The sequence below is a fragment of the Sipha flava genome, unplaced genomic scaffold, assembly GCF_003268045.1.
Source record: "Sipha flava isolate LNK unplaced genomic scaffold, YSA_version1 129_pilon_pilon, whole genome shotgun sequence".
Lineage (NCBI taxonomy): Eukaryota > Metazoa > Arthropoda > Insecta > Hemiptera > Aphididae > Sipha > Sipha flava.
In genome coordinates, this window is record NW_020271755.1 from 1,644,067 (window position 1) to 1,660,850 (window position 16,784).

At 27.3% G+C, this 16,784-nt stretch overlaps 2 protein-coding genes across 2 annotated transcripts in view; both read right to left on the reverse strand.

The window, feature by feature from the left end:
- Window positions 1–769: 769 nt before the first annotated feature.
- Window positions 770–7,212, reverse strand: LOC112694443. The gene is made up of 3 exons (XM_025569906.1): window positions 6,940–7,212; window positions 1,932–2,174; window positions 770–889 (listed from the first exon to the last, which is right to left on the reverse strand). Exons 1-3 carry the CDS (start codon window positions 7,210–7,212, stop codon window positions 770–772), a joined length of 636 nt encoding a protein of 211 aa, XP_025425691.1.
- An 8,243-nt stretch (window positions 7,213–15,455) lies between these two features.
- Window positions 15,456–16,784, reverse strand: part of LOC112694444 — a 32,722-nt gene continuing 31,393 nt past the window's right edge. The window contains exons 19-20 of the mRNA XM_025569907.1: window positions 16,523–16,624; window positions 15,456–15,720 (exon numbers count right to left, since the gene is read on the reverse strand). Coding sequence (XP_025425692.1) covers window positions 15,637–15,720; window positions 16,523–16,624 — 186 coding nt within the window. The 3' untranslated portion in view covers window positions 15,456–15,636. The remainder of the gene's footprint in view (window positions 15,721–16,522; window positions 16,625–16,784) is intronic.

Below are 16,784 nucleotides of genomic sequence, written 5' to 3' on the forward strand. Positions count from 1 at the left end.
GTAACAGTATATTATAGCATTTATATTATTTGCAAATTAATAGTTTTATTTACATCTACACTCTTTAATTTTTAGTTCAAATATTTTTAATAGAAAACAGTGCAAGAATTAATAAGCTTATTTTTTAACTATGTATCATATGTTTCGTTGTAATTTATTGGTAAAATATGATGGAATATTTATACTCTTTAAACGCTAAACACATAGTATACAACTATAGTACAATATATACAATACACATAAAACCACTGCATACACATTATTCAAATGTAAAATGGGTTTACAATTTTTGAGTATTTCAAACTGTTATGCTAGCAAATATCAATATAAGTTAGAACGTGTGAAGCATAATTTATTTCATAAATAAACCACATTTCAATTAAACATATTATAGAACTTATTTGTAATTTTTTGCGGATATCAATCATGGAGATGGTAAACAGCAGCGAGAAAAAAATTAACATTATACAAGCTGTGGAAATTTATTTTATACACCTACGATATTATATACTATATTGTAAGTAATACGTACTTGTGTACGTATATCGTTTAATTAACTATGATATGTTGCGTCTAGCATATTCTCATATATTATTACCTCTTATTTTTGATTCGTATTCAAATTCGAATTTAAAATTATTTGACACTATAATTGTTTGCCATTCTGGCTAAATTACGTTTAAAACTCCAAGAAACTATCAGAATCACAATTAATTATTATAATTATAATTTATATTAAGGTTAATTTTCCAAAGTTTACATACAGCCATCAGTCTACAGACCGACCACCAAAAATACGTTTCTGTGATTTATCCCATTCGATGCTGATACGTCGCCAATTTTTTGCAGGTTTTATAGTCTTGTATAGCGGCTGGCGTCGACATATGACCTGAACAGATAATAATCAAATGGTTTTATTCAAAATTTCGAACAAAATATTTTATTTTTTGAAAAAATAAAATCACATTTATTTCATAGATCAATATAAATTAATAAATCATTCGTAGCATAAGAACTACGAATATAATTATTGACTCACTCTGTAGTATATGACGTCTTATTGAACGAACTATAAATAGTAAAAATTAACAGTGCAACGACACATAATTTTTTATAAATTGTTTTATAATACATTTATATATGTACATATAAGTAATTAATAATTACTTGTATGTACATATAGCATATAGCTTGATAATTACTAATTGTCAAGCTATAATGACTTTTTAGTTATGCTCATACATAATACCTTGGTATACTATATTGCAACTACACTTAAAAATGTTCCATATCCTTGATAATTCATTTTTATAAAATGTTAAAACTTAATATTTTCTTTAGAATTTTATCAATCAGCCAAAAAGACATACATGAAACAGATCAAGTAAAAAATTGAAAATAATTATACAATAATACGGAAAATAACTTTTTAACTTTGATATAAAGTTTGTTTGTTTATTTATTTTAGAACACCTTTTATTAATAAACAGATTTTCAGGTGAAATAATTTTATTATTTTTTAATTACATTTCGCGATTTGTAAATTATAAATCTTGACTTTCACTATTTTATATGAAGATAGTTAAGTGTTATTTTTATACATGAGAAACCCTTAAAGCTTAATAGAGCTTAAATTAATAAAAAAACAATGGAGAAATATGAATAGATTTAAAATAGACAGTACACAATAATATTATACAACTGAGTATACTTATAGCAGCTATAAGAAAATTAATAAAACACGCAACATTACCGTTTTTTATAGAACTACACACTATGTGCACGCAATATGCAAAGTATTCTTCAGTCAATTACTTCCGTAGTTGACCAATAACTAAATATATTTATTTATTTATTTTTTTTTTTTTGAGAAACGGCAGTAAAAGAATAAAGGAGAAAAAATATGAAAAAGGAAAACGTGATTATTTTACCAAATCCGCGGACGGTTTTGACGATGGTTCTTGATCGTTAACGGATATTGGACGAGTCTGCAGTATGCCAGAAGTGAGTTCGCCGATTGTTTTCGAAGAGGTGTACATGTCGTCACACATCACTTCACGATATTCGTCCGTTAACTCATCGAGACTGATCTGAGGAGACATATACACTCTGGGCCTTGTGCGCACGCTACGGATTTTCGCATCCGCTTTTTTCTTATTGTATTCGATCATTTTCTAAAAAATCGCGCACGTTTACAACTTACACATACTCTTAATATTCGCGTACAACACGTAATTACAACAATATTTTAAGTCTCGAGTTCTAACAACCACTAACACGTTTAACACATCAATACGAGTTAAACGAATCATACTTTATAATCATAAATAATAATCATTAATAACCATACTTCTATAAATATATGTAAATGTAAGTATTTCGATCCCGAGCACAACACATTGAAAACTGTATTATATGTATTATTATTATTATTATAATGTGGCTTGACATAGACCAGATTAGCCATATAACATCTGCATAGTGTATCGATCAAACACACGCTACTAATGCACTAGTGTGTACAAGTGAATAAGAATATTGTTTTGTCATCAGCCGTGGCTACTATGATTTTATAATCGTCTCGAGTATTCTTAGAAATCACTTAGAATCTAAATGAATAAGCAATAAAGAATGAAAATAATAAATAATATAATAATAATATAAGTCCTTCGATTGTATCGAAAAATAATTAGTTTAATCAAACGTTTGCGATTCGTGTACATTGCTTCATTTGAGCAAACAGTTGTATATACCCTTATTGACGCCCAATCGAAAGGTAGATTAGGTAATGTACGTTGTAAAACACAATGCTTTATTTGTATCCGTTCTGTATGTAATCGAATAAATGTAATTATTTTGTTTTATAATCACACGAGCTAATTTTTATGAAATTCTATAAAAATCCCAAATTATTATTTATATCTAAAACCTTCGTTAAACCAATTAAAAATCACACGACTTGTAAGTGATTATTGATCGAGTTCCTGTTGAAAAAGAAATAATTTAAACGAAATCCATTAAAATGAATTACAATAAATATAACATCACAAAGTTGTTATTTAGGTTATAATCTAACTTTCGTGATATAAACAGTTTACATTTGTTAACTCTACTGAGTCACATTTTAAATTAACAGTTTTTACAAAAAATTAATTTATCAAATTTCATTTTAAATTATGTTTTGAACAAAACTCGTAACGATTCAAACTTCATATTTGTTTAACGAGTTTTTTTTAAATTTTGTCGCTATATTCTGTAAACAGTAAAAATTATTCTAATCTAAATTTGACATATTTAATATTAATACTTTCTATTGAAAGTTTTTCAATTAGCCAAAGCTTGGTTGGTTTCAAATTTATAAAAATAATTAAATACAATCTTTCAAAATAACCGTAAATCTAAACCAGAAAATTGTTTTCTTTTTTATTTAGCTCAAATTTATTATTATTATTATTACCCATACAATAAAAATTATTTTTAAATTAATATTTTGTAATCGATTACTTTTAATATGAACTGTTTTTGTTAAAGTATACTTGAAGTAAAGAATACTTCATTGAAAAAATTCTAAAATACGTTGAATTTCAATTGTTTTTCAAATATATGTATATAAGTATCTTGTTAATTTTTTTGTATACATTTTTATAAGGTGAACTTGATTTGATTTGGATTATGTTGTTGGTTAGATTTAAATTGTATTCATTTCTCGTGAGAGCTAAACTGCACAATAGATATGACGCAATAACGATACTCTGTAAAATAACTACATTAGCATTGGATTTTAGAAAGGCAAAACACTTATATCTGATATTCATGAAAAAATTATTTAGCCTACAGGAATAATTTATATCTCAATAATACAATAAATCAATACTTGTAAATATACAGTAATATTGTATGATTATAATACTTATTTTGATTGAAAATAAGATGAAAATACAACTGGTGTGCATTGTATTATACTAGTTCGATATTCGGTGGATGTTAATATAGACGCATTCTTGCTATTAATCCATGTGTACCCAATTAATTAAAACATAATGTTTTACATTAATAATCGATTCCTGCAGACGTGTATTGATCGATTCAATAATGGAAATTGTACGTGTATTACTCAAACTACGTAATAAGACCGAAGAGTAGGAATTTGTATTTATTAAGGATGGTGAAACATCTATTTCTAAGATAATAATTCCAGTTAATATGAATACCGATATCTATGAATCAAATGTGTGTTGATAATGTGTTGAGTTGTTCATAATGAGTATTGTTTGTAAGATACGACATTTTTATATGTTTAAAACGATTGAAAGAAAATTTTAACTATAAAATCTTAATGTTTTGTATTTTATATGATTACTATAATAATTATTTATTTTAATAAAACGAATCTTTAGTCATTCTTCAACAAGTTGAAATATTTCCATATATTTTGAAAACATTAAACTGTCAAAGGTTATGATAATAAAGTATGAATAAATATGAGTTTTAACATTTATGTTACATCAAAGACATTAATACTTTTAAGATAAGTACATACATTGAAGATAGATTTAGAACAATAATTGTTATTTATTATTATTATTTTAAATTATTTAAAAAATAACCAGCATGAAAAGTTTTTGTCAAAAGAAAAATTAAAAATGTATTACCAATAAAACAAAGTCATAAAAATTACGCATAGTGCATTCGAGTCATTGAGACTGTAAAACTAAATAATATAACAATATAATATAATTATTGGTAAGTATAGTTAACAAAATGTATAAATATGCCATGGGGCTTAAATAATCGAAAATAATAAAATACTTGAGACAATATTTGCAAACCACCAAAATTCGAGGTTAAAATAAAAGAACATCAAAAAGTTATAGATTATAAATTAATTGCAAATTCAGAAGCAGTAAATAACATTCTAAACAAAAATACAACAATATATTTTGACGATATAAAAATATTAAATACGAAAGCAAATTATAGAAAAGTAATGATAAAATGAATAAAATACAGTCTGTAGGTCTTAAATATATTAGCATACTACTAAAAACACCGACAAGTTCAAAAAAATAAAATATAATAACATATTCTAACCACTTTGTTTTCTGTAAATAATTTTTATAAAACAAACTGTAAGGAAAACTAACTTGTGAACAGCCCAATTAAAACTCATCGTGATTTGTAAGTTGAAAAACACTGAACTAGAAAATACACTAGACAATGAAAAAATGAGCCATGTACAGCAATGAAACACAATATATACAATGTATATTATACATATATATATACCGTATGCATTTAGTAAAATTGTTCATTTCATGAAAAATTATCCAGTTCATGAAATGGAAACCATTTTTTTACACTTCGTGAAATACATAATTATTTCATCAACTTATCGACCATTTTATGAAATAAAAATATAACTATTATTTTTCACAAAAGTGAAGTTCGACGATGGAAACACACAACTTGGAAAATAACCAAATTTTGATATTTAAAATTGATCGTAACAAACCATATCACATGGACTTGGGGAAAGTTAATGATTTTAACCGGTACTGTTGGTGTTTTCTTAAGTAAAATAGTGCCCTTAAAAGTTGGTATTCAAATTCATTGTACTCTATTGCAGTGGTCTTCAACTTTTTTCGACCTGCGACCCACTTTTCTTACCAAACATTTTTTGCGACCCGTGTAAATTTCGTTAGCTATGAAAACCAAATAAAAAAGTTAAAACTGTTTAATGTATGCCATTTTAAAAGTGCTTTTATAACTAAATAAATCAAAATTTATATTTTTTAGGTATTTAGGAAATATTTAATTTTTAATATAAGTAATGATACTAAAAAAAAATGCATATAATGATACCGAAAAATGTGCTTTGATACACAAAAGAAATGAGTGCGATATTTGTCCCGGACTGTTTTCACATGAAATACCTCCACCTCAGCTCAATTTAACACAATGCAGTTTATAGATATATGAAATATAAAAGAGATTTATAAATTAAGTCGGGCTATCACTTAATTTGATTGTTCATTCTTTTTTTTTTCTTTTATTTGAAAATTGAGGTTTCAACAGCAAATATTATTAGCTATTAGATGTTACATATTTTATGTGTTAGGTGTTAGATTTAAAATTATAATATTACATATGAAATATTGTATAGGTGAAGTTGATGTAAATTAAGGTTTACTATTATAATATTTATGATATTTAATAATGTGACTATTTTCATAGTTTGTTTTTCGCTAAACACTTTTACCATGTTGGATGGAATGTTCAGGTCGGTGCGTATTGAGGTAAATTGTGTACACTCTTCCACTATGTATTTGATAGTTAATGATTAGTAGTATGTGTTGCATATTGGTTTTAGGATTTTTTCTAATTAAGTATGAATATTTGAGAAAAAAGTGTTCATTCTAATCTTCTAAAAATTTAAAATAGTATAAAATAGTACGGTTTCGGGTTTATTTAAAAATATTTTTATGCAATATCATATGACATACATTATATAATATGTATATATAAATATGAATATTTTAAATTTTAAACAGAAAACTTATCGCGACCCTATCTTAAAGCTTACGCAACCCAAAATTGGGTCGCGACCTACAGGTTGAAGACCACTGCTATATAAAATAAGAGAAAACGTTTTTTTCCTGTTCTAATGCACCAATACCGGAAGAAAAATTGCTTAAATACCCTTAGGGACGGAGAGAGGGAGAAGAAATTAGAATATTATTAAATGTGGTATCGATGGCAGTGACGAATGGTCATGGTTACTGATTAATATTTAAATGTATAGTTTGGCCCAACTCGTCTACGACTACCGGGTATATGTACAAGTACAGATCAGGATCACGCTATCATCTTTTGTCACCATCGTCGAATCCGTATCTTATTGAATACGTTCGTGAATTGTAATAACAATATTTCTCATACTTCAATCGGGTAACGGTTGATAGATTGCCCGGATTCCACAATAGGTTTCGGACGATAATCGAAATCAAAAGGGAACTTTTGTGAGCGCGTCTGCTGTAACGTTTCGACATCACAGGACGATTGTTTTGACGGCTGTGAACAATCCGAAAGTTCTGCATTTTTACATATTTGTTCTTTGTATTCGTAACTATCCCAGTCTATTATTCGTTGTCTCTCTGCCAGGTAAGGCCACGTGAAATCCGAACGATTAGTCGTAGTCCAATCGGACATCATTTCACTAGTGTTGTAAAATGTATCAATATTGGGAATGGGATTCGTCAAACCAAATGTTGTTGTTATTTTTGTTGCTTGGATTCAAGTACTTGTATATGTATATAAGCCATATTACTCTTCCTCTCTATTACATGACACTTAGTTTTAAATATGTGAAAAATACCGATACAAATCTAGAAATCGACCTTATGATATACTGAATAAAAATATACATTTTTATTTCATGGAAAAATAATTCATATTATCAACAAATCCATAAATTTGTAGTTTCAAAAAAATCAAAATCAACGTTTCAAAAAAACAATTCGTAGCGTATTTTATTTACTTATTTGAGCTCTGTTTCCATGCTCGGCCGTTTGTTTTTTCTAGAATAAAAACTAAATTTCCAGCAAAAAAATAAAACCATTTAAACAACCTCGGTACCTTTTGGTTTCGACGATAGGCTCACTTCCGTATCCCCCGGGATATACGTGTTACCGACCACCGACCGTGTCTGGAATGATAACTGGATAGCGTGTCTGTGGTTGGCTAACATAACAAGCAAGATTTCTCCAATCTTTGGGGATAACAATGAAATAATAAGATTGCACGGTTGAAGGTAATAAGTCCCTCTTGCACAAAAACCAGCCATGCTCTATATAATTCACTTGTGTGTATGTCATAAGCGTGTGTATCATGCAATAAATGACCGGTGAGATTTGTCAAAATATGTATTGTCAATTATTGTGGTGCCTATAAAATATCAACAATCATGTTTATTTTTTTTGCATTATAATTTTTAATAAAATAAATATTGTGAGTTATATATGAGTATAACATAATACAAAAGTATAATATTATCTTACAATCTACAGTTAAAGATAGTTTTTCCACCAACCGTAATAAATTATTAAATTATATTCAGTTACATTATTAAACCAGTATACCACAAGTTTTAAATTAACTTTATATAGTGTCAAAATAACAATAATAATAATAATAATAACATACAAACAAAATTTGTTGATAGCCGAATTTTATTTATTTAATTGTAATCTTAGTTTGAATAACAATGAATACAGAAAGACCAACCTTGATTTTTTTCAAACAAACCCTCTAGTCCTGATTGCTGATTAGTTTACCATAAATATATGAAATAAATTTTTGTTGTTCAATAATAGAATTTTTCGTAAAAAAAAAATATTTTAATGAAGTACTTATTTTTTATCTTTGTACTCACTCAAGTTATAACGTTGTGATAATACAAGTATAAGTCTTATCCCTATTTTCACTTTTTGGTTACGTTACCATGCACGTATTTAGTGTGTGCGCTATATGAAAGGGGTCTGGATACGCATATAGTACAATATGTATAGGTATGTGACGTAGGATAATAATCGTCCGCTAGTCATTGAAGCTACCCACTAATTTTTCCTCAACGTTATTGGACGAGCCCGCAAACGTGACAGTATGATAATAACACCGTAAATATTATAAAAATAGTACCATTTATTACTGAATGGTCATTGCGCGCAGGTCGACTCTTTCATATATAAATACGTGGATGTTTCAAAACCATCCTCATCCTCATTGGCGAATTGGATTAACCTTACATGGTGAACCTTTTGTCTCTTCGTGACAAGGCGCACCGAAGAGCGTTTATGGCACACTTATAAGTAAAAAACAAAAGCGGACTCTTCTAAATGTAGCAACACAGCACGCAGAGAGTGATTTTATGCGTCGTCTTAGAACGCAAGCCACTTCCCTTCTACGGGGCTACTTATGCCATCGGGGTTACATAGAATATCCCAAGGGGGAGATGTAACCATAACATCTAATTTCACTTCAGAAAAGAAGTAACTGTTCCCTACTCAAAAATATATTTTTCCGGTCACTCCGTATATTAACCAATTTTAAAGGGCAAGATTAATTTGGGCCAGATCAACGTGAAAGGCAATGACTAAGACAAAAAAATCAAATATTTTTAGAACCATAAATTAATCAATCGACATTTTATAATATTTTTTGGTATGGAATAAACTGTATCTTACCCCTGGAACATGTAAGGTGTCGTATGGCATTGCCCCCGGTACCACAAAATGAATCCACCACTGTATCGTATGGACATCTACGGGTTATATCCACAGCAAGCATCTCCGGACATACGAAATAGAAACTTTAAAGTGTAAAACATTATGAATTATATTTTTTTGCTGTTAAAAATCTAATGGAAACATCAGTTTTTTCTACATACCTTCGTCTAATATTACTCCTCACTAAAATCAGCAAAACAACGAATATCTATTTTTTTTTAGTACATAAAAGGACTGGATACTGTAAAACTCTGAAATGAAAATTAATAAAAATAACTGAGGTTCGATGGAGGCATATTAATTAGTTCACACTCATATAACTTATGTCAAATTTCAACACATTCCAACAACTAAATTTTGAAATATTTATTTCTTACGTCAAGTATAACAAATGCAAATGTTTTAAATTGTCAAAAATCGAAACATTTTTAATCTCGATTTGATTTTCAATTTTGAACTATATAAAGATTTTCTATTTGATTTTATTCAGATTTATTGCTGTTTTCACGCTATATTATTAGAATAAATCATCCTAGTAGAATTCTTGACTTTAGTCTAACTCCCCCCCCCCCAAATTCATCTCGCGTAAAAAGGATTATCGCAAAACGTCGGCAGAACAGATTTTTAGTAAATTAATGACTCATTCGTACGAGTATTTACCTCACAGTGCATTTGGCAACATACTTGTCAATGTAAAACCTCACTTGATTTGCTTTCTGACTCAGTGCATGATATATATTTTCGCAGTAATTTTTTTTGACATATACATTTCTCTTTCTTCAAGCCAATCTAACGCAACGTTGTATTATAGGGCAATTTGATTGCACAGGAAAATAGTAAGTATCAAACATAGAATGTAGCATAAGGTGGTACAAAAGTATTATTTTCTCACTTCAACGAACGGGTAATGGTCTTCACTGTTTCCAGTTTGTGTAATACATGTTTACGCGTGATACTAGTAACTCTAGGATCCAAGAGGTATTATTATTCCACACAATCGCTTATGCAAAGTGTGATCGAATGGCCGGGAAACCCGTCGTTCATTGTCGATCGGCTCACAATAAAATATTTTTGATATTGACAAATATTTTGACTCTGAGAGTGTTTTTATTACACTTCATCAAACACAATTCAACTATATTATCACGAATGCATATCACTACGTTGGTACAATATCTGGGTATCTAAATTAAACATTTTCAATCGTGATCGACAGTTACGTACGACTTCAAAAATATGTTTCTGTAATAGGTAAACAGTGGTGATTTGTGGTTTTTTAATAAGTAGTGCATATATAAAAAAAATTAATAATCAATATTAAATATATATATATATATATATATATATATATGTAAAGAGCGAACGGGAAACAATATAAACGATTAGATTCTAAACAGTCAGAAATCTAGCTATGGGTTATATTATTTTTAAATTTTTTTACAGATTTTCTCGTTTAAAATTTAATAATTTCTATAACATTGAAGTCTAGAGTAGGACTCGCAGAAGTAATACGATAGTGTGCCTGTGGCGTCGTCGTTCCAAAACAGAAAAAGAAGTATGGAGTAAGCCTATGTTTTTTTTTTTTTTTTTTTAGTTCTATCTTCTTATCCAATGATATTGTTTAAAACCCACTCTTATTAAAAAATAATATTTTTCTGCACTGATTTCATTTTAAAATTTAAAGAAAATAATAGGACTAAAATATTAAATTACGAATAATTTTATGAATAATTAATTACAATATCGTCATTCGTGAATATCGATAGAAAACATAAACACGATTTTTGTTTTTTTATTACGGTAATAACCGTTGATCGACGAATATTAACAACTGATAATAGAAAATCGGAATATAATAAATGGGTGAGAGTAAATATTAATTATAAAGCCAAAATGTCTAAAATATTCGCTTGAAACTATTTAATTAGTTATGTGTAAAAGGCAATCAGTATAATGCTGATTTTTTACTATGAATACTCAATGCAGACTATTTAAATTAAATAAACTGATTGCACTTATACTTTATAAAAGCTTTTAAATAACAAAACTTTAAATTATATCCTATACCTACTGATATTTTTATACTTTAATGAATAAATCTATTCGACTGAAACCCTAACACGGCGTAGTATATAGATAATTTAGGTACATTGGTGACTACAAACATTTTTCTGCGCCGTAATAATGCATTTGTATGTAATATAGCTGAATTGCCCAGTTATTTATATATTTTATTTTTTTTATTTTTACATATTGCCCAGCATTGCCCAGAAAAATAATTGTGATCAACTCCTTTTGGTTGTAATTTGTTATGAAAGCAATGTTCTTTTAAGTTTGAATCGTCCAAAAAAAAAAAAAAAAAATGTTTAAATTAAAGCGTTGTCAGATACATGAAATCCTTGTAAAAATAATTAAAAATGATCTATATCTATATTCAATTTTTTCTTCGAGCCCTTATTGGTCTATGTTTCTTAGAACATAAACAACACTAAATTGAAAAATTGTAGTTTTAATCAGTAGCTGTACTAACGGGAAGAGGATAATACCCCTTCACCCCAAATTTTTTTTTGAGAAGAATTAGTTTCTAATGAGATGTATATTTTTGATCACTACAACTGTAACCTAACTGAGGACCAACTGAGGACCAATTTCGCTTAGGAGAGGAAAAGGCACTAGGAAAGCTATTCTAGCACTAAGACAAATTATTGAGAAACAGAATAGAAAAAGAAAAACAACTTATATAGCTTTCGTCGATCTAGAAAAAGCTTTTGATAATGTGAATTGGAAAACGATATTTAAAATCTTGAAATGAGTCGGGGTGACATATAAAGATAGGAGAATAATAAAAAGCTTATACGAACAAGAAATAGTAGTGGTACGATGCGGAAATAGCCGGGAAGAAGCATAAATTAGGAAAGGAGTGAGGCAGGGATGCACACTGTCTCCGTCCCTATTTAACCTGTATGTACAAGAAGCAGTGAATAAAGTAAGAGAAGAAATTGAAGTAGTGGTAAGAATAAATGGTGAAAGAGTAGATATGCTAAGATTTGCAGATGACAGCGATAATAGCAGACAATGAAGTGGATCTACAGAATATCTTAGAAATAATGAACTTAATAATGAAAAATGAATACAATATAAAAATAAACAAAGCAAAAACGAAAGTCCTCGTTTGCAGCCGTAACGAAGGAACCCAAACTCAAATTGCACTAGATGGTGACACACTAGAGTAAGTAAATGAGTATAAATACTTGGGAAGTACGATAACTGAGGACGGCCGTAGTACCAGGGAGATCATAAGCAGAATAAACCATGCTAAATGTGCATTTCAGAGCAAGAAAAATATGTTTATATCTAGAAATATTGACATAAAAGTAAGGAAAAACTTAATTAAGGCTTATGTTTGGAGCGTGGCACTGTATGGAAGTGAGACATGGACCATAGGTAAAACAGAAGAAAAAAGATTCTCAGCGTTCGAGACATGGTGTTACAGAAGACTACTTAGAATAAGTTGGACAGAACACATAACAAATGAAGAAGTTTATCGAAGAGTCAGAAAAACAAGAAGCTTTCTGAAGACCTTAAAAACAAGAAAAGCCAAGTTAATTGGACACATACTGCGGCAAAACAGTCTACTTAGCAGAATAATAGAAGGTGCCATTGAAGGAAACAACAGCAGAGAGCGACCGCCACTGGACTACATTAGTCAAATAGTAAGAGATATGGACTGCAGATCATATTGCAAATTGAAAAGGAAAGCGGAGAAGCGTCAAGAGTAGAGAATTGCTGCCAACCAGCCTTTGGGCTGTTAACAAAAAAAAAAAAAAAAAGTATAAAAAATTAATATGAAAGTTTATAAACTATGAATAATCAGTCATTCAGGATATTTTCTTTTATATATACAAGTGTATTATTATTTATTTCTTTAATATTGTATTTATTATTTAAATTATTTGTGTTATTATAAATTTTCGATTTGACTAAATATTATCTTTAGAACAACTAAGTATGAATTATTAACTAACTTACAAAATTACTAGGATATTGGTTTCAGAAATAATGGTATTTTTTTTTTTTTACGTAACTATTATTAATCTTATTAACTTTAAAAACTGTATTATCGTTTTTACGCATATACGCCTTATAGACAAAACTCTAAAATAATATACCTTTAGGTATATATTCACAATAAATATCACAACTAATCCCCAATAAATATAAATTAATTGTTTATTTAAAAAAAAATGTTATAACTGTATGACTATATGACTTTAAGTTTTATACGTGCTAAGTACAAAACATAATTTTATTTAACTACTACAAATATTCTTTTATTTTTAATGTTTTGAATTTGATTTTTTACATATAGTAATAAAATATAAAACTTTTACAATTGCTAATATTTGGTGAGGGTTTTTAATTTTAAAATGCTTATTTCGTCCAAAATCGTATACTTAGACATAAAAAAAACTCATAAAACTAAGAAACTAAGCGGTGTTATTTCAAAACTAAAAGCTTTTTTGTTATGCTCATAATCTTAAAAGTGAAATTAAAAACTCTAAGTTTATTCATGTATTTAAAATTATGATTTTCTGTATCACATTGTGTGTTAATAAAACAATGTTACGACCAGGAAAATATTTAAATATCTCATTTAACTTAAATTTATAACCAGTAAATAAAATTTATTTGTTGTTATTAAAAATATGAGTTGGCCAATGCACATTATAGTACTTATTATGATGATGACATAATAAAAAAAAATAATAAATATTAAAATACATGAATACTAACGTAGGTATATTAATTTATATGAATGTAAATGTACACTGTAGTTCCCATTGTCGGGTTATGTACAAATTATTGAACTTCAACACCCAAATCTATATAGTATAATCTCCAATATTTTTACTAATTATTAATACGAAAATTGTAACTATTAATGTATCTTGTTTTACACAATCACGTACACATTTTTCACAAATTCAATTACGTTTGGTAACCATTTTACTTCATGATCGTGATTCAAATATATCATTTTTTCAACATATGATATCTTATAATATTCGATATAACGCGAACAGGTGTAAAAACAAAACCAAATTAGTATTGACAGGCACTTAACTCGACAACCAACCAATACCAAGCAGGAATAAAGTGTAAAAAAGATTTTTGACAACGTTGACGTGGGGCTATACTTTATAACATATACACTTCTACATGCTAAAAGTTTAATCATTGAAAAATAATTTTTGGATATATTTAAATTATAACACCAAATTAACTTCACCAAATATTATAAATTGTTTTCAATAGAAAACAAACTATTCAGGTCTGGGTGATTATCCGTCTACTTCGATGTATCTATAAATATCATTATAAAATTATAATTATCTATACAGTGATACAAAACAACACTTTAATATTCTGTAATCCTTATTCATATACATATAGACATATAAACATAGACTAAATAAACAAAGATAATATACAGATACTTAAATCAATATTATTATACATATTGATTTTATAGTGAGACACATTTTTAAATATGTAAAATATTTAACAGACTAATTTATATTACTGGTAAAAATTAAAACTTTATTTTACCGTGTTATTCTATGTAAATAAAATATTTAACTCTTAGTATATCTAAATATAATATTGTAAAAAAAAAAATAGTACATTTTTTTTATTAATTTTAAATTACACAATCTGTAAATTTACTTTTTCTAACAAAATATTAAAGCAATTGATTTTCTAATAGATGGGTGCTCACTAAGCTAGAGTAAAAGATCTATTCATTGTTGGAACTTTATGGAATTATAAAATTAAAATAATTTAATGAGTAAAATAATCTTCAAGCTGTTTAAATAATTTATAACTATTTTATATTATATTAATACAATTAATGTGAATAAATAAATATCATAATAATTATTATTATATACAAACATAATATTTTAATAAATAATGACATTTGATACTGTGGATTTAAAAGTAATTAGGCTTATTAAAAAAAAAATCTAGTTACAAAATAAGCTTATTAAATCAATTATTATATTTATAATATTAATATGATTTTTTTAAATTTACTTCTTAAATAAAAACACAGTAACCAACATTTTACCCAACTATTTTTATATTTTAGCTTTATATATTTTATTCGAATATTATTTAGTTATTTGCATATTATTAATACAATTCAGTAATTCAATTTTTTACATAATCCCACATCCAAATCCCTAAATACATGTTTTAACATTTTAACATAGTAACAAACTTAATACTTCAAGGTTTTATCAATTTAATTATATGAACTTCATCAACATTGTTCTTTGTTTTAGAAAGTCTATAGTCGCAATTCATTTTCTTCTTCACGTAATTTTTGAATATCAAATTTATTCATGAAATAATAACTCGGTTGTCTGCCTTTCTATAAATAAAATTAGTTATGCTAGTACATACTATATTTATATATTAATGTAACAATAGTGAAAAAATTATTTTATCATTCAAAATCACACTTCGATTATAAAAAGTATAATATTTATATGTATTATTAAAAATTTTCATAGCTTTTTAATGTAAAATATTAATATCTTATTAACTCCTGCAATATGTCAACAGAATTTCTACATTATATTTCAAATATACCCATAGATACACGAATATGAACAAATGGACGTAGCTGTTTGAACGTGGCCATTTAGACTTGGGGACAAATGGACATAAAAAAATATATATATATATATTTATTAGTTATGAAACCATTGATATTTTATGTTCATAATATAACTAATGGTATCGTATCATAATATCAAACCTTATCGAATTTTATCGTTTTGGCAATAGGTACCTTTTATATCTATATATATAACTTATTGGTTTTTACAAGTTGTAATAATTATCACACTTTATGGAAACATGATTATATACGAGACACGACAATATACATCTATAACCGTGTTAGTCGTGTGCAAATTGCATTCAAGTATGCATGTAAAATGTCATTAATTAATTCAAATCGCGATAGTGAAGTTTTCGAATAAATATTTTTGACATTAAAATTTACATATTATAATAAATATAAATAACTTATTTATTTTATTAACTGATTTATTTATATTTTTTTTTCGACGTACATTTGTCCCCACGTCCAAACGGCTATGTTTATTTGTCCTAGATCGACACACATATATATAACTATATCACTACTAATGACATATCGTGTTTACCAGATCCTTAGCTGTACGTTTAGCACCACATCCTATTAAAATTGTACTCATTACTTCCACTTGGTCAACGGACATTGCATAATGCAGCGCTGTTCGTTCAATCTGAAAAAAAAATTGTAAACAACTTTAAATAAACACTTAATATAAATTAGTTAATTATACTGTGTAAATAGAAATATTAAAAAAAAAAAAAGGAAAAAAAGTTGTAAATATTAAATACTGATTTCAAAGTAATCGTGAGAGTTTTTAATTAAATGTGTGC